This window comes from Hemiscyllium ocellatum, chromosome 9, assembly GCF_020745735.1.
Source record: "Hemiscyllium ocellatum isolate sHemOce1 chromosome 9, sHemOce1.pat.X.cur, whole genome shotgun sequence".
Taxonomy (NCBI): domain Eukaryota; kingdom Metazoa; phylum Chordata; class Chondrichthyes; order Orectolobiformes; family Hemiscylliidae; genus Hemiscyllium; species Hemiscyllium ocellatum.
Window position 1 is genome coordinate 57,683,511 of NC_083409.1, and position 25,575 is coordinate 57,709,085.

General features: G+C 41.8%; 1 protein-coding gene across 2 annotated transcripts in view; it reads left to right on the plus strand.

Annotated features, from left to right (window-relative positions):
* dnajc6 (DnaJ (Hsp40) homolog, subfamily C, member 6) overlaps window positions 1-25,575 on the plus strand; it is a 139,947-nt gene that overhangs the window by 96,438 nt on the left and 17,934 nt on the right. The window contains exons 15-18 of one of the 2 annotated variants that reach the window (XM_060829766.1): window positions 2,128-2,259; window positions 3,957-4,091; window positions 20,149-20,454; window positions 23,070-23,218. In XM_060829766.1, coding sequence (XP_060685749.1) covers window positions 2,128-2,259; window positions 3,957-4,091; window positions 20,149-20,454; window positions 23,070-23,218 — 722 coding nt within the window. The remainder of the gene's footprint in view (window positions 1-2,127; window positions 2,260-3,956; window positions 4,092-20,148; window positions 20,455-23,069; window positions 23,219-25,575) is intronic. The other variant, XM_060829765.1, reaches the window with a different exon arrangement.

Below are 25,575 nucleotides of genomic sequence, written 5' to 3' on the forward strand. Positions count from 1 at the left end.
TCTAGTTGGATGCTTGTTCTTTGATCCATGTCAAATCAATTTGGGCCAGTCAGTGTGAATACACAGCACACAACCTAGTTTGGAAAATTGTGATCTGATCTTGGTCAAGTACAGATACTTCAGAGCATTTTACTTTTTTATATTAGATTTATCCTGTATCTAACAAGCCAATGGGATTTTAAAAACAGAATTCAATTTGGCAATAGTGATCAAAGTTTGGGAGAAGATTTGTAGCGAGGGTGCTCGTTGTTGTGGTTCTGTTCACTGAGCTGGGAATTTGTGTTGTAGATGTTTCGTCCCCTGCCTAGGTGACATCCTCTGTGCTTGGGAGCCTCCTGTGAAGCGCTTCTGTGATGTTTCCTCTGTCATTTATAGTGATTTGTACCTGCCGCTTCCGGTTGTCAGTTCCAGCTATCCGTTGCAGTGGTCGGTATATTGGGTCCAGATCGATATGCTTATTGATTGAATCTGTGGATGAGTGCCATGCCTTTAGGAATTCCCTGGCTGTTCTCTGTTTGGCTTGTCCTATAATAGTAGTGTTGTCCCAGTCGAACTCATGTTGCTTGTCATCTGAGTGTGTGGCTGCTAAGGATAGCTAGTCATGTTGTTTCGTGGTTAGTTGGTGTTCATGGATGTGGACCGTTAGCTGTCTTCCTGTTTGTCCTATGTAGTGTTTTGTGCAGTCCTTGCATGGGATTTTTGTACACTACATTGGTTTTGCTCATGCTGGGTATCGGGTGCTTCATCCTAGTGAGTTGTTGTCTGAGAGTGGCTATTGGTTTGTGTGCTGTTATGAGTCCTAGTGGTCGCAGTAGTCTGGCTGTCAGTTCAGAAATGTTTTTGATGTATGGTAGTGTGGCTAGTTCTTTGGATTGTGGCATGTCGTCATTCTGTTGTCTTTCCCTTAGGCACCTGTTGATGAAATTGCGCGGGTATCCGTTTTTGGCAAATACATTGTATAGGTGTTCTTCTTCCCCTTTTTGTGGTTCTGGTGTACTGCAGTGTGTTGTGGCACTTTTGAACAGTGTCTTGATGCATCTTCTTTTGTGTGTGTTGGGGTGGTTGCTTTCATCGTTTAGGACTTGGTCTGTGTGTGTGGCTTTCCTGTATACCTTTTGTGGCGAATTCTCCGTTCGGTGTTCTCTGTACCATTACATCTAGGAATAGGAGTTGGTTGTCTTTTTCTTCCTCTCCTAGTGAATCGGATTCCCATGAGTGTGGCGTTGATAATCCGGTGTGTGTTCTTTATTTCTGTGTTTTTAATGATTACAAAGATGTCATCCACGTATCTGACCGAGTTTGGGTTGAATTTGTGGTAAGACTGTCTGTCTGTCTGTCTGTCTGTTCTCCCCTTTTCATTACCGCTTCTGCTATGATTCCAGAGATGGGTGAGCCCATGGGTGTGCCATTGATTTGTTCATATATTTGGTTGTTGAATGTGAAGTGTGTTGTGAGGCACAGGTCCAGTAGTTTGAGTATGCAGTCTTTGTTGATAGGTTCCCCGTCTTGTTGTCTGTTCTGTATGTCCAGCAGGTTGGCTATTGTTCCTTTGGCTAGGGTTTTGTTGATAGAGGTGAACAGTGATATTACTTGCACAGAAAGTAGCAATTTGAATTTCTTTTGGGGAAACTTTCTATCCAGACATAGACCCCATTACAACTGTTCATTTTGTTTTTGTTTCAGATAGTGACCAACACACTCTGCATTTTCTAGTACTTGCTGTGTTATATCCTGTTCCTTTCATTTCAATTCCCCTTTTGTACCACTCAGTTTTTAAGCTTTCATCTCCTTTTTAAGACAACAAATATTTAACTTCTGACAAGACACAGACACATTTGGAAGCATCATTTCCTTGCTTCACAGCTTTCAGTGAAAAAACTAATCGAGAGGATGAAGTATGTCTTGCACTTGCCCTCACCTTTTGCAGTAAGCTGAGTAAATTGAAACATTTGAAAAATATGTACTCTTTCCGGCCTGATCCTAGTAGTATATACAGTTCTAAATTTTCTTAGAGAAGATTAAGTGACTCCTAATGAGATTATGTTGCATTAATACTTTAGTCTTTGTTTGAACCTCCAGCAAAAACATTATGATGCACTGTAAAATGTTAACTTTTGCTTTACTTAGGTAGAGTTTCCCCTGGTCCGCCATGTACTCCAACTGTGTCTGTTCAACCAGATCTAATGGGAGGATGGGGCTTGGGATCCTCAAATCTACCTGGAGGTTCAACAACTTGGGCAAACAAATCCGCTCCTTCGGGTAAAAATAGAAATAATCTTGTTTGTGTTTACTGGTCTAATTGACTTTGTTCTCAGCAGTTAGCTCATATAGAACAAACAGGTAATATTTGAAAAGCACTGAAGAGCAAATTGTTTTTGACATCATTATCAATTCCTTATCCACTTTTTATTATCAAACTTCAAAATGGGATTCAAGATTTAGTGTGACAGTTGGCACGGAAACGTTTTCATTTTTCTTTTTTTTTATCAGACTTTCTCTCAAAATTGTTCAAAGCTGATCCTTTATAGTGTTCATTTCTTTCTTGGACACGGTCATTGCAAATCGACCCTAGAAGTTTTTTTTTATTCCTAAAATATCAAAAGTGTAAATGCAAGATACCACTGAGGCTTAAAGAGCAGAAGAGGTGGGATGTATTAACTATTTATTATTGGGATTTGAATAGAGCTAATGGTGGTGGCGTTCATTGGCTATCCAGGGTTACCCTGAGAGGGTGATGGTGTAATGACTCATTGAACCACTAATGTTTTACATAATCATGGATGCTCCGCAATTGAGTGCAGTTGAGTTCCATCTGAGGACAGCTATGAATCAACTGTGCTGGTGTGTTCCGTACATAGAGCACATCTGAGTGAAGACTGCAGATCTGGTTTCTGGAGGAGATTCTGGTTCACCAGCTTGGGTTTGACATAACAGCTTTATAATCACTCACCAGATTCTTATTTAGAATTTGTAGCATGCAGTTCTGTTGGGAGAATTAAGAGTGGAAGGGGAGGGAGTTCTATATTGCAGAGGATTATGAATCCTCATTATTGAACACAGCAAGGTCTGCAAGATTCATATTTTTGTGCTCTCGGGAAATCCAGGATTTGTCGGGGTTCTGCTAGGAAGCTGGGGTCGAAGCCAGAGGTTAGCCATGCTTATTAAAGTGGAGTGGGACTGATGGCCCCTATGAGTCTGTTCCTGCTCTTATTTTATAAGTTTTTTGGATTTTTCAATGGATCCTTCTAGCATGAGGGTATAACTGTATGATAACCTGCAAGTCTCTTCTGCTCTAGTTGCAAGAGTTTCATGTCAATTAGTTTTGAGGCGTCTAAATACGGGTTGCCTTCAAGCAGCTACTAATGACACCATGATGGCCGTTATTGAAAACCTGTGATATTGACAGTCACTCTGTCTAACTGTTGACCTGAGAAATGGAAACATGTATCAGCGGGTAATTTTTACAAAGTCGATTTCAAGATAGATTGTGCAAAATAAGGATCATAACTCCGATCTGGGCGAATACCATTTTAATATTGGGTGGATACTTAAGTACTCCACTGCATTCATTTAAGCACATGAAAAGACTTGCATCCTCATTGCAGAGCAGCAACTGAATTGAGGATGTTATGCTGGTTGATGAATGTGTGGTGACAGGTGGTGTGAAATTCCCGCGCAGACTCTTGTGGAATATCAGGAGCGAGAACCTTTCTTCAAAAACTAAAATCATAAAATACTGTCTGATGAAAGTTGCTGTTCAAATTTACCTTCTTGGTTTTTCTCTCATTGAATCTGAATCTGATATAAACCTGGGGCAAGTCGATGTCTTGCTGTCTCTGAAAGCAATTTATCTGCTGCATGGTGAGAGTCATTATGGATTGGAGTAGGTGGTATGTCACATTTTCAACAAGCGGATCTATAAATGGGTTCATGTTTCTATATCATTTTCCCAACAGGTGGAGTTGGGGGTGCCAGCAGATCAGCAAATACCAGTCCTACCAGCTCATTACATTGTACTCCAACTCATCAGCGGAAGCCACAGACACTGGATCCATTTGCTGACTTAAGTGCTCTTGGTGCCAATTTAGCAGGTTAGTTCTGTTAAATTTGCTGCCTTTTTTTGAGTTGAATGGAGAAAGAACAAAAAACTATGCAGCATAGGGAACAGGCTATTTGGCCCCTCCAAGTCTGCGCTGTCACATTTTGCTCTTCCATACTAAGACTATCTTCACGTACAGGATCTGTATCCCTCTATTCCCTTCCTATTCATGTATTTGTCTAGATGCTTCTTGAATGCTGCTTCCACCACCACTTCTGGCAGTATGCTCCAGGCCCTTTTGTGTGAAAATCTTGCCCTGCATGTGTCTTTTTAAACCCCCATGACCCCCCCCCCCCCCCCCCCCCCCCCAAGTAATTAACCCCTCTACCCTGAGAAAAAAAACTCCTACTTTCCGCTCTATCTATGCCATTCATAATCTTTATTAACCTTCTGTTAGGTCGCCCCCTCAACCGCTTGCATTTCAGTGAAAGCAAACCCATTCTAGCCAACCTTTCTTGAAAGCTAAAATCCCCCAGACAGGCAACATCCTAGTAAATCTCTGCTGTGCCTTCTTCAAAGCATCCACATCCTTCTGGTAGTATGATGCCCAGAACTGTACACAATTTTCCAAGTGTGGCCTAACTAAGGTTCTACAAAGCTGCAGCATAACTGGTTTATCCTTGTACTCAATGCCCCCTTCCAAAGAAACCAAGCATACTGTAAGCCTTTTTATTTACTACCTTATCTTTAGTAATCTGCGGATCTACACACCCAGATCCCTGAATATCAATGTTCCTAAGGGTTCTGGCATTCACTGTATAATTTCCACCTGTGCTTGACCTTCCAAAATAAATATATAACTTCACATTTGTCTGGATTAAACTCTATCTGCTATTTTTCTGCCCATGTCTCTAACTGGTCTATATTCTGCTGTATCCTCTGACAATCCTCCTCACTATCCACAACTTTACCAATCTTTGTATCATCCGCAAACTTAGTAATTAGACCAGCTACGTTTTCCTCCACATCATTTATGTAGACCACGAACAGCAAAGTTCCCTGCACTCTTCCCTGTGGAAGACCACTAATTAGAACCCTCCATTCTGAAAAGCATCCTACCACTGGTATCCTCCATCTCCTGTGACTAAGCCAGTTCTGTGTCTGTCTTGCCAGCTCACCCCTAATAACCATCTGCTTTTTACCTTTTTGTACCAGTGTGCCATTATAGACCTTACCAAAAGCTTTACTGAACTCCATGTTGACAATATCAATCAATTTTATATCATTATTCATAATCTTTGCCTCCTCAAAACACTCAATCAAGTCATTGAGAAGAAGGAGCCATTGTAATAATTTTGAGAAAGCTATAGCATTTTGGATCAATACAACACCCTTTTACATTGAACATATAGAACATTATAGCGCAGTACAGGCCCTTCGGCCCTCGATGTTGCGCCGACCTTTCGTACCAATCTGAAGCCCATCTAACCTACACTATTCCATGTACGTCCATATGCTTATCCAATGATGACTCAAAATTGGCAAATCTACTACCATTGCAGGCAAAACAATCCATACCCTTACTATGAGTAAAGAAACTACCTCTGACATCTGTCCTATATCTATCACCCCTCAATTTAAAGCTATGCCCCCTCGCTGTCATCATACTTGGAAAAAGGTTCTCCCTGTTCACCCTATCTAACCCTCTGATTATTTTATATGTCTCTTTTAAGTCACCTCTCAACCTTCTTCTCTCCAACGAAAACAGCCTCAAGTCCCTCAGCCTTTCCTCGTAAGGCCTTCCCTCCATACCAGGCAATATCCTAGTAAATCTCTTCTGCACCCTTTCCAAAGCTTCCACATCCTCCTTATAATGCGATGACCAGAACTGTACACAATTCTCCAAGTGCGGCCGCATAACCTCATGGTTCCAGAACTCAATCCCTCTATTAGTAAAAGCTAAAACACTGTATGCCTTCTTAACAACCCTGTCAACCTGGGTGGCAACTTTCAAGGATCCGTGTACCTGGACACCAAGATCTCTCTGCTCATCTACACCACCAAGAATCTTACCATTAGCCTTTGCATTCCGGTTACTCCGACCAAAGTGAATCACCTCACGTTTGTCCGCATTAAACTTCATTTGCCACCTCTCAGCCCAGCTCTGCAGCTTATCTATGTCTCTGTAACCTACAACATCCTTCATCGCTATCCACAACTCCACCGACCATAGTGTCGTCTGCAAATTTACTAACCCGCCCTTCTATGCCCTCATCCAGGTCATTTATAAAAATGACGAACAGCAGTGGACCCGACACTGACCCTTGCGGCACATCACTGGTAACTGGACTTCAGGATGAACATTTTCCCATAAACCACCACCCTCTGTCGTCTTTCAGCAAGCCAATTACTGATCCAAACTGCTATATCCCCCACAATCCCATTCCTCCACATTTTGTACAATAGCCTACTGTGGGGAACCTTATCGAACACCTTGCTGAAATCCATATACACCACATCAACCGGTTTACTCCCATCTACCTGTTTGGTCACCTTCTCAAAGAACTCGATAAGGTTTGTGAGGCGCGACCTACCCTTCACACAACCGTGCTGACTATCCCTAATCAAATTATTCTTTTCGAGATGATTATAAATCCTCTCTCTCACATAACCTTTTCCAACACTTTACCAACAACTGAAGTAAGGCTCACTGGTCTATAATTACCTGGATTGTCTCTACTCCCCTTCTTGAACAGGGGAACCACATTTGCTATCCACCAGTCTTCTGGCATTATTCCTGTAGACAATGATGATTTAAAGATCAATGCCAAAGGCTCGGCAATCTCCTCCCTGGCTTCCCAGAAGATCCGAGGATAAATCCCATCTGGCCCAGGGGACTTATCTATTTTCACACTCTGCAGGATTTCTAATACCTCCTCCTTGTGAACCTCAATCACACCCAGTCTAGTAGCCTGTATCTCCGTATTCTCCTCGACAGCATTGTCGTTTTCTAGATGAATACTGTTGAAAAATATTCATTTAGTGCTTCCCCTATCTCCTCTGACTCCACACAACTTCCCACTACTATCCTTGATTGGTCCTAACCTTACTCTTGTCATTCTTTTATTCCTTAAATACCTATAGAAAGCCTTAAGCTTTAACCTGATCTTATCCGCCAACAATTTCTCATGTCTCGTCCTGGCTCTTCTGAGCTCTCTTTTTAGGTCTTTCCCGGCTACTTCGTAACCCTCAAGCACACTAACTGAGACTTCACATATCATCCTAACATAAACCACCTTCTTCTTCTTGACCAGAGATTCCACTTCCTTCGTAAGCCATGGCTCCAGCTCTCTACAGCTTCCTCCCTGCCTGACAGGTACATACTTATCTCGGACACTCTGGAGCTTATTCAAGGAAAAGCTCCTCACTTCTAATGTGACCATCCCCTGCAGTTCCCTTCTCCATCCTATGCTTCCTAAATCTTGCCTAATCACATCGTAATTGCCTTTCCCCCAGCTGTAACTCTTGCCCAGTGGTATACACCTATCGTTTTCTATCACTAAAGTAAACATAACAGAATTGTGATCGCTATCACCAAAGTGCCCACCTACTTCCAAGTCTAATACCTGGCTGGGCTCATTACCCACTACCAAATCTAATGTGGCTTTGCCCCTTGTTGGCCTGTATACATACTGTCAGGAAGCCTTCCTGCACACACTGGACAAAAACTTACCCATCTATAGTACTCATACTATAGTGTTCCCAGTCAACATTTGGAAAGTTAATGTCCCCTATGACAACTACCCTGTCTCTCTCAAGCCTATCGAGAATCGTCTTCGCTATCCTTTCCTCTACATCTCAAATTATTCAGAGGCCTTTAGAAAACCCCCAAAAAGGTGACCTCTCCTTTCCTGTTTCTAACTTCAGTCCATACTACCTCAGTTGACAAGTCCCCAAATATCCTTTCTGCAACTGTAATACTGTCCTTGACCAACAATGCCACACGCCCCCCACCTGTGTCCCTGAAACTTGATTTCAGACTTCTCTACTCTCAACCTTTTCTGTACTACAATTTTTTGGTTCCCATCCCCCTGCTGGATGAGTTTAAACCCACCCCAATAGCCTTCGTGAAAATCCACCCCCCCCCCCCCACCCCCAAGGTATTGGTACCCCTCTGGTTTAAATGAAGACCATCCTGCTTGTAGAGGTCCCACCTACCCCAGAAAGAGCCACAATTATCCAAGAATCTCAAACCCTCCCTCCTGCACCATCTCTGTAGCCACGTGTTCAACTCCTCTATTCCTTGCTTCACTGGCACGGGCAACAAACCAGAGATGGCAACTCTGTTCGTCCTAGCTCTAAGCTTCCGTCCTACCTCCCTGAATTTCTGCCTTAAGTCCCTATCTCTTTTCCTACCTATGTCGTTGGTGCCTCCTCCCCCTTAAAGATCCCAAAAACATGATCAGAGACATCATGAACCCTGGCACCTGGGAGCCTGGGAGGCAACACACCAACCATGAGTCTCTCTCGTCAACACAGGACCACCTATCTGTCCCCCTAACTATGGAGTCCCAAATGACTACTGCTCTGCTCCTCTTTCCCCCTCCCTTCCCTTCTGAACAGCAGGGACAGACTCTGTGCCAGAGCCCTGTACCCCACTGCTTTCCCCTGGTAAGTTTTACCCCCCCCCCCCCCCAACGGTATACTTACTGTTGAGGGGAATGGTCACAGGGGATCCCTGCACTGCTGCCAGTTCCCTTTCCTCCCACTCACTCACTGACTGACCCATCTTCCTTTTTCTTGTACCTGAGGAGTGACTATCTGCCTGTAACTCCTCTCAATAACCCCCTCTGCCTCCCGAATGATGAAGTTCATCCAGCTCCAGCTCTGGTTCCCTAACGCGGTTTTCGAGGAGCTAGAGTTGGATGCACTTCCCACAGATGTTGTCAGCAGGGACACTAGTGGTGACCCTTACCTCCCACATTCTGCAGGAGGAGCATTCAACTGCCCTAACCTCCATTCCCACTATTCTAAATTGCCAAGGAGACTGTTTGAAAAAAATAAGGAATAAAAAAAAAACTCGTTACCTTACCAATCTGGTGCACAAAACCTTTTTTTGGCTCGAGGAGGAGGATGGGTGGGGGACACTACCCAAGTAATATTTCGGGTAACGCAACCACACAAATTTATGACTTCCCAGAAGTCCTTCGCTCTTCCCTCGCACCTCTTGGCAAATGGAGGCCCAACTCCCAAGGTAAGTCCCTTTTTTAATGTGGGAAAACTCACCCTTCCCAGCAGCCCCCGCTTCACCTCTCCTTCTCTCCTCGCCGCTCTGGTAAAATGGAGTGGAACATTGTTCTAAGACTGTTTACAAATGCATCAAATTAAAACAAAAACCTCCTGAATGAAAGAGAAAGCTTTCGGGATGATCAGAAAGATGCAGAGTGGTGGAGGGGAGGATTTCTTGTGAAGTCTAATGGCTGAAGTGACAGCCACAATAGAGAGGCAAAGGGCAGTATTGTACACCTTTTCGCATGGCCCATAACTGTTATTTTGGCAAATACGAGATAAATGAATTTTAGAAGCTCCAGATGGTTCTGGTTGAAGATTTCAAATATTCCAAGATGTTGAAGGGATGGCAGATCATGTACAAATGGAATACAGACCATGATGTTGATTGTTGATGAGAATAGTTTTATGATAGACACTGGAGCATGTTCTGTTCACTGTCTAGCCCAAGATAGATAAATCTTTTTCAGCATAAAGCAGAACACTGAAGGACCATCAGGTGGGAGCTACATCATTGTATGGCACCGTAAAATTATTTCCTGACTTTTCATGGAGGACTGATCTGCCTCTAGTCTGAAGCTTTAGAGGCAATGTAGTTTTTATTTCCCTCCAGGAACTGTCACAGGGTTCAATTGGCCTCGCTGCACAGGCGAGGACAATTAGCATGTCGGAGTGAAGAAATACGTGCTTTGCTTCCCAATAATGGGTAATGCTGATGGGGAGCTTGAAATCGCTGTCTGTTAGTCTTTCTGTCCCTTCAGGTCCATCCTTAGCTACTTAGATTAGCAACTGTCAAATTAGAGTACATGTAGTTCTGGGATATCGCACATTTCAGCAGCACGACATGACTATATTGTCACTGAAGAATTAGGGAATGGTATTTTGGAGAGCGCTTATCTCAATTGACCATAACATGATCCCAGCGGGGATCAGTTTGCACACTTTGTTTTGTGCACACTCTGATGACCATGCTGAAATCTCCGTGCCATACTGTGCATGCGCCAATGTTCTTACCGTTCTGTGCATGTACCAGTGTCCATGCTATGCCATTCATGTGCGATGTTAGCGCCGATCTTCATGGTGTTCTGTGTGTGCGCCAATGTCAGCTGCTGTCAGATTAGTTTTCTGTGAGAGGTACTGTACAGAGGGTACTTATTTCACACATGACATGTAAAAAACATTACTTTTGTTTAATAAATATGATTTTCAACCTTCATTAAGGCTGTGCTATACATAATGTTAGACCTTTGGGTGTTTTTTTTTTTAGCCATCATGAATGAATGATTTTTGCTGGTCTGCCCCTAATCCCACCTTCCCCATAAGCCCCATTATTTCTATTAAGCGACTTTCTATTAAGCAAGGTTTCGCTGGATTGCAACTACGGTGTTACAGGAGGACAACCTGTACTGGGTGCACTCTATTATGATTAATTGTGCTAAGGGAACCATTCATCCGAATATTATTGCTCTTCTGAATCCTGAGTGAATGATTGCTGATAGAATGGTCTGAACAGCAGATATAATCTATACAAAATGGTTGAGTTGCTGCAACGCCATTGAACTGAAGATAGAGTTGTATTTATTCATCCACTGAAGACAGTTCCTAGAGAGAAGTTAAGTACATTTTAATTTAACCTGTGTGAGGTGAGGAGGATCTTTTTAGGAGAGGAATGGGGATTGAAATAACTTCACAGGCCAGTATCCCATCACCAAGTCACCCTTCTTTACATGTGGAAAGTCCTTGATACTGATCCAGCTCCCTCAGAGCCATCTCTGTGTGAACAGAACTTCTGACACTCCTGTATTTATCTGTCAGCCAGGTCTCCTTGATTGGACTGTTAACATGGTTCAACCAGGAAACACATTCTGAGGTCCACCTTTTGTTACAGTCACTACAGAGATGTCATCTACATTTTTTTTTAAAGAAAAGTCAGCTTTGTGTAATTTACATATCAAGTGAAGTCTCATGAGTCATAGCACTAATAAGGTATGATGCCTTTTATATAAAAGTTGAAGAGACTAAAAGCATATTTGCACAAAGGATAGTTACCCTTGTTATTCTTTATTTTTGCCCAGGGATTACACCAGTAAATGGGACTTTTCTTTTGGATTTGTTGGAAATGATCCTTAATGTTGTCCTTGCTCATTGCAAGTGGATGATGATCAAGTTTGTTTCTCTCACTTATTGAATTGATGTTAATAGATTTGTATGGAGAATGGAAAAGCCATTTTTTTAACTGCCTGTCTCATTTGCAGAATGTGTTTTATTGCAAGCAACTAAATCTTGTTTAGTTTAGATTTAAATGGGAAATTAATTTGCAGATTTCATTAGCAAACACAATGGCCTGTAACAATGTGGCATTTGCAAAATCAACTTCATGGTCAACTCCAGGAGATTTTATTTATAACTGCTCCTAAACTTGAATAAGATTATGCTGCTTCATTCTTCAACTGATTTCAATAGCGTGTGCACAAAATCAGGTTGGTCAAGATGGTATCTATGTATGTTTAAGATTGGGCATTCTCCCATCATTCTTCTCCACAGGGAAGAATCATGTCAAGGACATTACTGGAACCAAGATGCTATTTAGATGAGTTTAATTTTTTTGCAACTGTTATAATTTGTAAAACTATTCCCAAAAATAAGTTTAAAAACTAATTGTTCAGAATCACCTGGTGTTCTGATATAGTTTGATAGATAAACATCAGTATCTGGTGGAACTTCCATGTATTCAGATGTATGTAATTGTGGCATGAAACAGTGCAATTAGATAGAGGAACCTCGTGAGCAAATATTTGACACACAGCTGCCTTTATTGAACCACAACTGCAGGGATGCTCTCACTGCCCAAGCAGTTGCAGTGCCTGTGACATCACTACCAGTGATATGGTAATGAGGAATCCACATCAAAGAATACAAACAATAAAATTTAGTATTTTTTTTCAAAAATGATTTATATGCATCTAAATTCTGGAATCACATTGTGCATACTGTTCCTTGTACACCTCCCATCCTGCTGCCTCACTCTTTACATTCCCTGGAAGTTTGGCAGGAAGGTTGTGTCAGAGGTAATGAGTTTGGATTGGAACGACCAGGCAGTTAGCAAGCTGATTGGTGACCAAGTATTAAATGTGGGTAGGGAGGGCCAAGTGAATGGAGTTGGGGGAAAATGATCAGAGGAGGAAGTAGCAGTGTGCACATGCATATGGGTGGAATCACATAAGCTTCTGGCTCTGGACACTCATTGATGTCAACTCCCTCTGCAAATGCTTTGGTAGGAACTTCTCCACTTACATTTGCGCTTGTTCCATATTCCTTTTCACATTCCTTTTTACACACTCCATGTGCTCTGATGCATCTTGCAGCATTAAGTTGACTTCAGTCTAAAGAGTAGCCTGTCTGAATGTCCTGCAGTGGGGAGGTAATGGTCTAGTGGTATTATGACTCAACTGTTAATCCAGAGACCCAGTTAATGTGCTGGGACTTGGGTTCAAATCCCACCATGGCAGATGGTGGAACTTGAATTCATTGACAATCTGGAATGAGGGTCTCATGATGATTATGAAACCATTGTTGATTGTTGGAAAACTCCATCTGGTTCAGTCATGTCTGTTAGGGAAGGAAACTTCCATCCTTATCTCTTCTGACCTAAGGTGACTCCAGACCCACAGAAATGTGGTTGACTCTTCATTGCCCTCTGGGCAATAACTGCTGGCCCAGCTAGAGGTCGCTATATCCCACTCGCTCCTTCATTATTCTGAGTGAATAAAAATAAAATCCTGATTCAGAATGTGCAAATGTGTGTCTTGAATAAGTCTTGAAGTGCATCAGTGTGGTTTTATTGCAATTTTTAAAGACTTTTTATTTGCCTTTACTGAGACATGCATTATATCTTCTGTTGCTTTCGATACATGTTGATGATGTTTAGTGAAAGTCTCACTAAATGCTGAAAAGCTTTCATTTGTTCTCCACTTGTAAATGTGAAGATTGGTCAACCTGGATGAGTCAGTTAATTCATATGGTTTTTATTAGGCCTTTTTTTTTCTTCATACTGTGGTTCCTTTTAGGAAAACAAGATTCCAGTCTAAGTCGCCAAATTGCAGTTGCCTACTTTTTACTTATATTTTGTGATTCAAGGTCACTATGCACTGTAATGTCTATAATTCATATCCATTTAAATAATATTTTGTTTTTCTATTCTTCCTACCAAAGTGAATAACCTCACATTTTCTCACATCATACTCCACTTCCCACCTTGTTGCACACTTGCCTAATCTATCTACCTCTGAATCTGTTTATCCTGCTCACCACGTGCTTTTCTGCTTGGCTCACTCATTTGTCAAATGGGCTACGATACTGTCACAAAGCTCGTCCCTTCTTTTCTAAAAGCTGTTCCTTGGCTCAAAGATATTCTGTCCTTGATTTTTTTTTCAGAGGGGAATAAATCGGGCCAGGTTCTGATCAGTCTGGCTTGTTGGAGAGTTGAAAATGATCTTGAGGCATTTTGTTTATATGTAAACAGATGAGACATCAGGCCAAAGTGGTCATGCTTTAGTAGTGACCTGTATAATGAAAGGGGAGTGGGCAGCTCTCTAGTTGAGCTGAGCAGTTTTTAGTTCAGTCTTGAACCGATGAGTTCAACAGGGAGCTGTGTGCAATCTGTCTGTGTCTGTCTCTCTTTTCCTACCTGTAAACATGTGTTTCATTCAAACTGGGTTTTAAAGGGAATTTGCTTATTGGGACTGTTGTGTATATTTGGAATAGCATAATTAAGTCTAGTTGGAAATGTTGAGATCTGTAGGGGTTCTTTATTCTGTTCTTTGTGGTTCATTATGTAATTTTGTGAATACATTTTTCTGTTTTAAAATCTAGCAGTCAACCTAGCTAACTTTTAATTTGGATAATTTTTCACCATATGCTTACCGAAACAAATTGCAAAGTTTTATGGTCTGAGCTGCCTGCTTCAGAATGTTTTCAGTGGTCTGGCCTTAGCCCATAATAATATTCTGTTTTTAATTTTAAGTCAGTGATATAGATTGCACAATAGATTACAGCTTTCTTAACTGGAAATGAGCCCTTTAGCATAGAATAGAATTCCTACAGTGTGGAAATAGGCCACTTGGCCTGACAAGTCCACACTGACCCTCTGTGAAGAGTATCCCACCCAGACTCTTTGCCTTACCCTATTATCCTGCATTTCCCATGACTATTGCACTTCACTTGCACGTCCCTGAACACTATTGGCAATTTAGCACAACCAATTCACCTAACCTGCACATTGTTGGACTATAGGAGGAAACCAGAACACTGCTGCCTGTTTCCTGCTTGCATGGATGAAAAAAAAAAGTTTAATTAACATGCCAGGCCCAATATTCAGCTTTTATGTTGTTCAGTCATATTCTGATATGCAGCATTTCAGAAGGCATATAATAAAGCATGATATTTTCTTTATTCTGCTTTATCCACCCTGCTAATAAATTGTCAAAATGATTTCCCTTTCACAACCATTGTGGAGCAGGATGCTGATCACAAAAACTCCATATGTATTTAATTCTCACAGGCCATTAATTGGCTGAAATGGGTGTTCCTTAGTTGGATGGAATGTCTCTGATTCGTGGGAAGTTCTTTGGTTCCACCAGTGTCATTGGCTGTTATGGGCAGTATTGGGACTGCAATCAATCCCCCAACTCTGAGCCGTGGAGTCTAGTACCTTGTAGATAGAGAGGATCTCGGAGGAGAGGCAAGTGTTAGCAGAGGGTAGTGGGAGAAGATACTGGAGTTCTTGAAAGCGAGACTAGTTTAGCAGGAAGCAACCCCAATTGGGGTACACTTTGAGGGGGCACCCAATGTGGAAAAGGGGCTCCAGTTGGGTCAAAAACATTTTTTACTGCACAAGAGTCAAACAATGTGAATACTAATAACTGTACACTTTTTAATAGTCCGTTATATTACAGGTTTAACGGTAGAAAGAATTAAGTTAATTATGTGCTAAACTGAGCTTAATTTCATTCCATATCTATTTGAGCTATGTTGCCATGTATTCAGTCAGGTACTTAGCAACACTTGGACAATAAGCCACTTATCTGAGTGCTTTTTTTAAAAATTTCTATACGAGTTATGATTTAGAGTCATAGAGATGTACAGCATGGAAACAGACCGTTCGATCCAACCAGTCCATGTCGAACAGATATCCCAACCCAATCTAGACCCACCTGCCAGCACCCGGCCCATATCCCTCCAAACCCTTCCTATTCATATACCCATCCAAATGCCTCGTAAATGTTGCAATTGTACCAGCCTCCACCCCATCCTCTGGCAGCTCATTCCATACATGTACTGCTCTGTGAAAAAGTTGTCCCTTAGGTCTCTTTTATATCTTCCCCCTCTCACCCTAAACCTATGCTAGACTCCCTGACCCCAGGGAAAAGACTTTGCCTATTTACCCTATCTATGCCCCTCATCATTTTGTAAACCTCTATAAGGTCACCCCTCAGATTCCGACACTCCAGGGAAAACAGCCTCAGCCTGTTAAGCCTCTCCCTGTAGCTCAAATCCTCCAACCCTGGCAACATCCTTGCAAATCTTTTCTGAACCCTTTCAAGTTTCACAACCTCTTTCTGATAGGAAGGAGAGCAGAATTGCATGCAATATTCCAACAGTGGCCTAACCAATATCCTGTACAGCCGCAACATGACCTCCCAACTCCTGTACTCAATACTCTGACCAAGAAAGGAAAGCATACCAAACATTGCCTTCACTATCCTATCTACCTGCGACTCCACTTTCAAGGAGCTATGAACCTGCACTCCAAGGTCTCTTTGTTCAGCAACACTCCCTAGGAGCTTACCATGAAGGTGTATAAGTCCTGCTAAGATTTGCTTTCCCAAAATGCAGCACCTCACATTTATCAGAATGAAACTCCATCTGCCACTTCTCAGCCCATTGGCCAATCTGGTCAAGATCCTGTTGTAACCTCTTTGCTGTCCACTAAACCTCCAATTTTAATGTCATCTGCAAACTTACTAACTGTACCTCCTTATGCTCACATCCAAATCATTTATGTAAATGACAAAAAGTAGAGGACCCAGCATTGATCCTTGTGGCACTCCACTGGTCACAGGCCTCCAATCTGAAAAACAACTCTCCACCACCACCCTTGGTCTTCTACCTTTGAGCCAGTTCTGTATCCAAATGACTAGTTTCCCTGTATTCCTTGAGATCTAATCCTGCTAATCAGTCTCCCCTGGGGAACCTTGTCAAATGCCTTACTGAAGTCCATATAGATCACATCTACCACTCTGCCCTCATCAACCCTCTTTGTTACTTCCTCAAAAAGCTCAATCAAGTTTGTGAGGTATGATTTCCCACACACACAGCCATGTTGACTATCCTGAATCAGTCCTTGCCTTTCCAAATACATGTACATCCTGTCCCTCAGGATTCCCTCCAACAACTTGCCCACCACTGACATCAGGCTCACCGGTCTATAGTTCCCTGGCTTGTCCTTGACAACCTTTTTTAGAGTGGCACCACATTAGCAAACCTCCAGTCTTCTGGCACCTCACCTGTGACTATTGATGATATAAATATCTTGACAAAAGGCCCAGCAATCACTTCTCTAGCTTCCCACCGAGTTCTCGGGTACACCTGATCAGGTCCTAGGGATTTATCCACCTTTACCTGTTTCAAGACATCCAGCACATTTTCCTCTATAATGTGGAATTTTGCAAGATGTCACCATCTATTTTCCTACAATCTATATCTTCCATGTTCTTTTTGCAACAGTACTTACTGTGGAAATACTCATTTAGTATCTCTGCCATTTTCTGCGGATCCACACAAAGGCCGCCTTACTGATCTTTGAGGGGCCCTATCCTCTTCCCCCGTTACCCTTTTTGTCCTTTAATATATTTATAAAAACCCTTTGGATTCTCCTTGATTCTATTTGCCAAAGCTATCTCATGTCCCTTTTTTGCCCTCCTGATCTCCCTCTCTAGTATACTCCTACTTTCTTTATACTCTAAGGATTCACTAGATTTATCCTTACCTATGCTTCCTTCTTTTTCTTAACCAAACCCTCAATTTCTTTAGTCATCCAGCATTCCCTATACACCAGCCTTCCCTTTCACCCTAACAGGAATATACTTTCTCTGGATTCTTGTTATCTCACTTCTGAAGGCTTCCCATTTTCCAGCCGTCCCTTTGCCTGCAAACATCTGCCCCTATCAGCTTTTGAAAGTTCTTACCTAATACTGTCAACGTTGGCCTTTCTCCAATTTAGAACTTCAACTTTTAGATCTGGTCTATCCTTTTCCATCACTATTTTAAATCTAATAGAATTAAGGTTGTTATCTGTGCTCCCCCACTGAAACCTTGGTCACTTGTCCTGCCTTATTTCCCAAGAGTAGATCAAGTTTTGCACCTTCTCCTTGTAGGTAAATCCACATACTGAATCAGAAAATTGTCTTGTACACACTTAATGAATTCCTCTCCATCTAAATCATTCACACTATGGCAGTCCCAGTCTATGTTTGGAAAGTTAAAATCCCCTACCATAACCACTTTATTATTCTTACAGATAACTGAGATCTCCTTACAAGTTTGTTTCTCAATTTCCCTCTGACTATTGGGGGGTCTATAAATGCAATCCCAATAAGGTGATCATCCCTTTCTTATTTGAGTTCCACCCAAATAACATCCCTGGATGTATTTCTGGGAATATCCTCCCTCAGCACAGCTGTAATGCTATCGGTTATCAAAAATGCCACTCCCCCTCCTCTCTTGCCTCCCTTTCTATCCTTCCTGTAGCATTTGGATCCTGGAACATGCAGCTGCCAGTTCTGCCCATCCTTGAGCCATGTTTCTGTAATTGCTATGATATCCCAGTCCCATGTTCCTAACCATGCCCTGAGTTCATCTGCCTTCCCTGTTAGGCCCCTTGCATTGATAGGTGCAATCCATCCTTCTTGTACAGGTCAGTTCGTCACCCAAAGAGATTCCAATGATCTAAAATCCTTCTCCCATGCACCAGCTCCTCAGCCATGCATTCACCTGCTCTATCCTCCTCTTCCTGCCCTCTTTAGCTCGTAGCATCAGGAGTAACCCAGATATTATTGCTCTCGAGGACCTCCTTTTTAAATATCTGCCCAACTCTCTGTAATCTCCCTTCAGAATCTCTTCTTGAGCCTTCTACTTAATTACAGCAATATAATCTCCTCTAACCTTTTCCCTCAATGTAAACTCTCACATCATCATGGGCATCACTAAGGGCAGCCACCTCTGGTCAGCACTCTTGTGGTTCTAGTGTTCCATTGTGACAAATTTCAATTTCCACACTAACAACTGAAGCAAACAATGGGACCTTGATTATGCCAGAATTAAAAACTCATGTGAGGAGCTGGTCAAGCAGCTTCCTGTTCAAGCCTGTTTAAAAATACAGTCAGAATGCAATGGTGTCATTGTATTCTAAAGTGGAAACAGTGAAAATCTCCATTTTATTAAACGGATGAGCTCCACTGTCTGCTTAGAGTAGTTCAAGCAAAGTTGCTGTGATCCTGGTTGTTTCAGGATGGATGGATAAATAACAGGCTGTGTTTTTGGGGAAGGGGACAGACGGGGCAGGGAGACCATGAAGGTTAAAATTTCTCACTGGTTGTGCTTGTCGTTCTTGTTTAAATCTTGCTTTATATTTCAAAGGTATTTGAGGAAAATTTAGAAATTGTAGTCACCAGTAAGACTGAATTAAGACATGCCACACCAAATAATCATAGAATCCCTGTAATGTGGAAATGGCCATTTGTCACAGCCTGTCCACACTGACCCTCTTAAGAGTACCTCACCCAAACCCTTCCCTACCCTATTACTCCACTTTTACCCTGACTAATCTATCTAACCTATACATCCTTGAACACCATGGGTAAATTAGTATGGCCAATCAACCTAACCTGCACATATTTGGATTGTGGAAGGAAATCCATGCAGAAGGGGGGGAAAAATGTGCAAACTCCACACAGACGGTTGTCTGAGGTTGGAATCGAACCCAGATCCCTGGTCCTGTGAGGCAGCAGTGCTAACCACTGAGCCACCGTGTTGCCCTAAATCTAGAATAGCAGGATCGAAAGAGCCAAAAATAATATTGTGATTAATAAGTGAAGAGCAAAATGTAAAATTAAGGGAACTTAAAGTGAAAGCATATATATAGATGAAAAATTGAATGATTCAGTATATAACTGCTTATTTTATGGTTTCTTAATGATGGGTAAGATAGTTGTGAGGAGAGTGGAGCCACTGTACTATTTCACAGTACAATTCCTCTGGTTCAGCAATGCAACATCTTCCTGTAAGGCAGCGCAGTCACATTTCAGGCAGTAGTTGATTTTCTGTCATTGGGCTGTTATCCAGTGCTGCAGGAAAGATCCAAGTGTCTTGCAGTAGCTGGTGTGACTCTACAACTGTTTTCTCTTGAGCTGAACTATATCTAGTTTTGGGGTGATTTGCCAGATTGAGAGAGGTTATTTAAATACTCATTTGGTAGTGGGTGTTCTGCATGCAATTTCCCAGTTATCAGGCATTTAAGATGTCCATTCTTCAATCTGAGCATGTGAACTAGTGCATTTTCAAGTAAAGGTCTTTCCTTTCTAAGGCATAATGTGCAGACATTGGGATACTTAGAATGCAGTAGCATTTTGGGTTAGCTCGTCGTTGTAGAACTACTTAGACACAATAAGCACATGTGATTTTGTCGTGAGTGGTAAAAGGAATAATTTGTTTTAGAAGCTCATTTGAAAAGTTTAGAAGTTTTATGTGTGTTCTATAAACAGGTGGTCCAGCATTTTCAAGTAAACCCACCACACCCACTGGAACAGCAGGAGGATCTTTTCAACCAATGGGCTCTCCGCAGAAACAATCCCCTCAGCCAATGGGAGGAAGTTCATGGCAGCAGAATACAGGATTTGCTTGGCAACAAGGTTCATCTACCTGGCAACAACCGCAAACAAAACCACAACCGACAAAGCCCCAGCAACCAATACCGCAGTCATCTCCACAGAATAGACCGAACTATAATGTCAGCTTTACTGGTGTGATTGGTAATCGAGATGAGCGTGGATCACGCGGACCTACATATGGTAAGTATGAACTTTTTTAATGTTTGCCGAGTCAAAGGCTTAAACAGGAGGTGACTCCACTTGTACCTTAATGACATTTTTCCTCCCAAAATAACTTGTCTATTATGTCTGGCTGAAAGCTTTCCGGAGAACAGAATCATCAATTTGTGTTGAAATTGTTCAATTTATTATTATAGTGATATGTTGCACTATTTTGGTTGTCTTTATGATTTCATTTCCTGAGTTTCATGGATTAAAGTGTGTTCCCATCTCGACTGTCATTTTTTTTTCTGTTTTTTTCCTTTCCTCCTTCCATCAAGTTACCAATCTGAATTCCATTAGTTTTGAAGGATAATCTGCTCTCTTGATAGAAGGCACCTTGAGGGAAAAAGATGGCGACTAAGAGCTATTTTGGATTGCCTTTCTGCAATAACAGGCTACTTGTCTTTAATCCAAGAAGTATGACCTAGATAGGCCGAAAGGGGTGAACTTTTTTTTTTGCAAGAAATTTAGAACAAAATAGTACGTCATCTAATTTAAATGGGGGTGATGGGATGCCCATAGCAATTGGAATTGATGCCCTTAGGATGAAAGAATCAATCAACAACCATTATTCCTATTTCTGGCTGCTGTCTTGTGGTCTCTTCCTGGAAAGTGCACATGTAGCTTGAACTTGGAATCAGCTATGATATTCCACGATTTCCTAGCTTGGAGTTTTAGCTGTCTAGACTTACAAATGACGAATGTGTGAGGTGGATGGGATGAGTTTGTTGAGATGGTGGGCTGCTAATGTACCAGAAGGATACAAAGGCACTAAATTTGAAAGATTTATTGCACATGTGAATCCATTGTATAACTGAATTCATTAAATGCAACCTGTGTTGCAGAACAAATAAACTGCTGCATCTCGATTCTTTACACTGCAGTAAGATTTGCTGTCCAATTTGCTTCTGATTTAAGCCTAGTTTGGCAACGAGAGGTTAAGGTAGTTGAGTTCATGTTTCTTCATCAGAAAAGTAATGCAAAGGAATGCATTTAGCTGGAACATTTATTCCTGCTTTCAATTGCCTAGTGAAGCAGAAATATTCAGCAGGTTGATTGGAGAAAATACCTATTTTTTTTGTCAACCATGATCTGGAAATGTTCATAGTGGACTGGGGTAGAAAGAAAAATCTGAGGTTATATGGCACCAGACTATATTTTGGGCAGGATAGTGGCTCAGTGGTTAGCAGCTGTGCCTCTCTGTGTCAGGGACCTGGGTTTGATTTCAGCCTTGGGTGACTGTCTGTGTAGAGTTTGCATGTTCATCCTATGTCTGCGTAGGTTTCTGCCAGGTGCTTAGGATTCCTCCCACAGTCCAAAGATGTGCAGGTTAGGTGGATTGGCCATGCTGAAGTACTCAGTGTTCAAGGGCGTGTAGATTACGTGCATTAGTCATGGGATTTCAGGGTTTAAGGGATAGGATAGGGGGATTGGGTCTTGGGTGAGGTGCGCTTCAGAAGGTCAGTATGGACCCATTGGGCCAAATGGCCTGTTACCACATGGTATGGATTCTATGTTCAATTGTGTTTATTTAAACTTACAAGCGTTTTGGAGCACAAAGTTAAAAATCACCAACACCAGGTTATAGTCCAACAGGTTTAATTGGAAGCACGCTAGCTTTCGGAGTTTGCTTCCAATTAAACCTGTTGGACTATAACCTGGTGTTGGTGATTTTTAACTTTGTACACCCCAGTCCAACACTGGCATCTCCAAATCATTTTTGGAGCACTGCTGCTTCATCAGGTGAAGTGAAGAGAATACTAGACTGAGTGATGATGGCAAGATAATTCCAGACAAGTAAGAATGTCAACAGATAAACACAAAGTGTGTAGAGTGTCAATAGGCTGGATAACTACTCTTTGCGAGTGATCGAGTGTTAGCAGATGAATACAAATGGTGTAAGTAAAGTGTTTAAAACTGAATAGCAAGTGAAGGGATGACCTATGAACTAATTTACTTAAGGCAGAGATCATTACAAATAATCAAAATTAAGATGGCACTACAGACAAGCTATTTGGTTTGTGACTTGTTATTCAGTGTTGATACTTTACTCCCGTTTGTACTAATCTGCTAACACACTTGATCACCTGCAAAAACTTGTTATTCAGACACTCTACTCACACGATTTGTACTTATCCGTTGACACTCTTAATTACCTGGAATTATCTTGCCATTATTTCTCCGCCCTATATATTCTGTGCCTGTGCACCTCCCTTCCTTCCTTCAACTGACTAAGCAGCGCTCCGACAGCTGGATTTTAAATAAACCTCTTAGACCATAACCTGGTATTGTGACTTCTGACTTCACTTTCTATGTCCACAGTGGGCATGGTTGATGTTGTGTTCAATAGCCCACCAGCATGTTGCCTTAATCAGAAGAGTCCACCTGAAGGAAGGTGTTTGTTCAGATGATTGTCCTTGAGAAATTAACTAATTAAAATTGAATTTAAAGCTCTTGTTTATTGAGTTAATCAAGAATTTGCAGAAAAGCCTTCCATCCAAATGTTTTGTAACAAATGACTGATTTCCCTTGTTTTCCATCCAGCTCATGCAGTACTTTTGTAATTTATTGTGTTGATTCTGCTTTTACTTCAGGAACTCGACCAAAAGTTGCAGATAGTAACTTTGAGGACTTGCTGTCAAGTCAAGGGTTTGCTTCTCAGAAGGATAAGAAGGGTCCTAAGACAATTTCTGAAATGAGAAAGGAGGAGATGTCCAAAGAAATGGATCCAGAGAAATTAAAGGTGAATAGAAGTGGGAAAAATATTCCATGTAACTGTTTTCAAGTCTTCTTCCTCATGGCTATAACTGTTTAACAAAGAGATCTTTTATGTTGTCATGATTGCAACCCTTCAAGTCATAGAACATAGAACATAGAAAAATACAGAGCAGTAGAGGCCCTTCGGCTCTCAATGTTGCGCCGATCCAAGCCCACCTAACCTACACTAGCCCACTATCCACCATATGCCTATCCAATGCCCGTTTAAATGCCCATAAAGAGGGAGAGTCCACCACTGTTACTGGCAGGGCATTCCATGAACTTTCAACTCGCTGAGTAAAGAATCTACCCCTAAAAACTGTCCTATACCTACCACTCCTTAATTTCAAGCTATGCCCCCTCGTAATAGCTGACTCCATACGTGGAAAAGTATGTGGTACAAGTTCTTGGCTTTCTTGGGCAGATAAACATGGGAACAGGAATAGGCCATTCCAGCCTATCAAGCCTGCTCAGCCACTTAATTAAAATCAAGGCTGATCATTCACTTCAATGCCACTTTGCTACACCATCTCCTTATCCCTTAATGTCATTAGTCTCCATAGGTCTAATAATATTTGTCTTAAACATGCTTGATGATTGAGCTCCCATTGCCCTCTGGAGGAGAGAATTTGAAAGATTGACCAACCTCTGATAAACTTCTTATCTCAGTAATAAATAGCCTCCAGTTAATCTGAGATTAATCTGAAGTTCATCAACCAGAGGAAACATTGTATCTATATCCACCCTATCATCCCTGGTGAGAATTTTGTATGTTCCAATGAAATCATCATACATTCTTCAAAACTCTAGAGAATGCAGACACAATTTCTTTTATAAGAGATTCCTTAATCTCTTCTCTTTTTAAACTATCCTCGAATTGCAGTGATTAGTCAGGTGAAATTGCATTGTCTATGTACTTTCTTCAGTAAGGAGACCAAAATTGCACATAATACTGCAGGTGTGGTCTCACCAAAGCTCTATGCAATTGCAGCAAGATGTCTCTACTCCTGTACTCAAACCATTTTGCAATGAAGCCAACACAGCACTTGCATGGAAAAAGTTAAAAACCAATAAGAAACATGAGACTAAGTTTGTTTGTTATATAAAAGAAGATTGCAAAAGTTTTTAAATATCCACAAGGTAAGAAAGAGGCAAAAGTGGATATTGGACTGTTGGAAAATGAGGCTGGAGAAGTAGTAATGGGCAACAAAGAAATGGCGGAGGAAGTGAATAGGTACTTTGTATGTGTTTGTGTCGTGGGTCAGAGGTGAGTGTAGAGACTGTCACAAAAGAGAAGGTGCTTGGGAAGCTGAAAGGTCTAAATGTGGATAAATCACCCAGAGCAGATGGACTACACTGCAGGGTTCTGAAGGAGACAGCTGAGGAGATTATAGAGGCATTGGTGGTGATCTTTCAGGAATTCACTGGAGTCAGGAAGGATCCCAGTGGTCTGAAAAATGGCTAATGTAACATCTCCGTTTAAAAGTGAGGGAGGCAGAAGACAGGAAACAATAGGCTGTTAGCCTCACCTTGGTCATTAAGAAGATTTAAGAGTATATTATTACGGATGAGATTGGGGAATATTTGAAAGTGCATAGTGAAATTGGGCTGGGTCAGCACAGCTTCGTGAAAGGGAGGTAATGCTTGACAAATCGGTTAGAATTCTTTTGAGGAGGTAATGAGCCCGTTAGGCAAAGGAGAGCCAGCGGACGTGATTTATTTGGATTTTCAGAAGACCTTTTGAGAAGGTCCTGCACAAGTTGCTGAATAAGGTAAGAGCCCATGGTTTTAGGAGGAAGGTAGTGGCATGGATAGTGAATTGACTGGAGATGCATAGAGTGGAGATAAAGTGGCCTTTCAGCTGGTAACAAGTAGACTTTCACAGGGTGATACTGGAAAAGCACAGCAGGTCAGGCAGCATCCGAGGAGCAGGAAAATCGACGTTCCGGACAAAATCCCTTCAGGCTCATTCCTGATGAAGCGCTTGTGCCCAAACTGTTGATTTTTTTTCCTGCTCCTCAAATGCTACCTGACCTGTTGTGATTTTCCAGCACCACTCCAATCTTGACTCTGATCTCCAGCATTTGCGGTCCTTGCTTTCGCAGGGGTCAATGTTGGGACCACAACTATTTGCATTACAAACTGACAACCTGGACAAAGGAACTGAGGACATTGTTGCCAAGTTTGTGGATGACGCAAAGATAGGTGAAGAGGCAGGCAGTGTTGAGGAAGCAAGGAGGCTGCAGAAGCAGTTGGATAGGCTCAGAGCGGGCAATGAAGTGGCAGATAGAATACAATGTGGGAAATTGTGAGGTTATGCACTTTGGTAGGAAGAATGGAGGC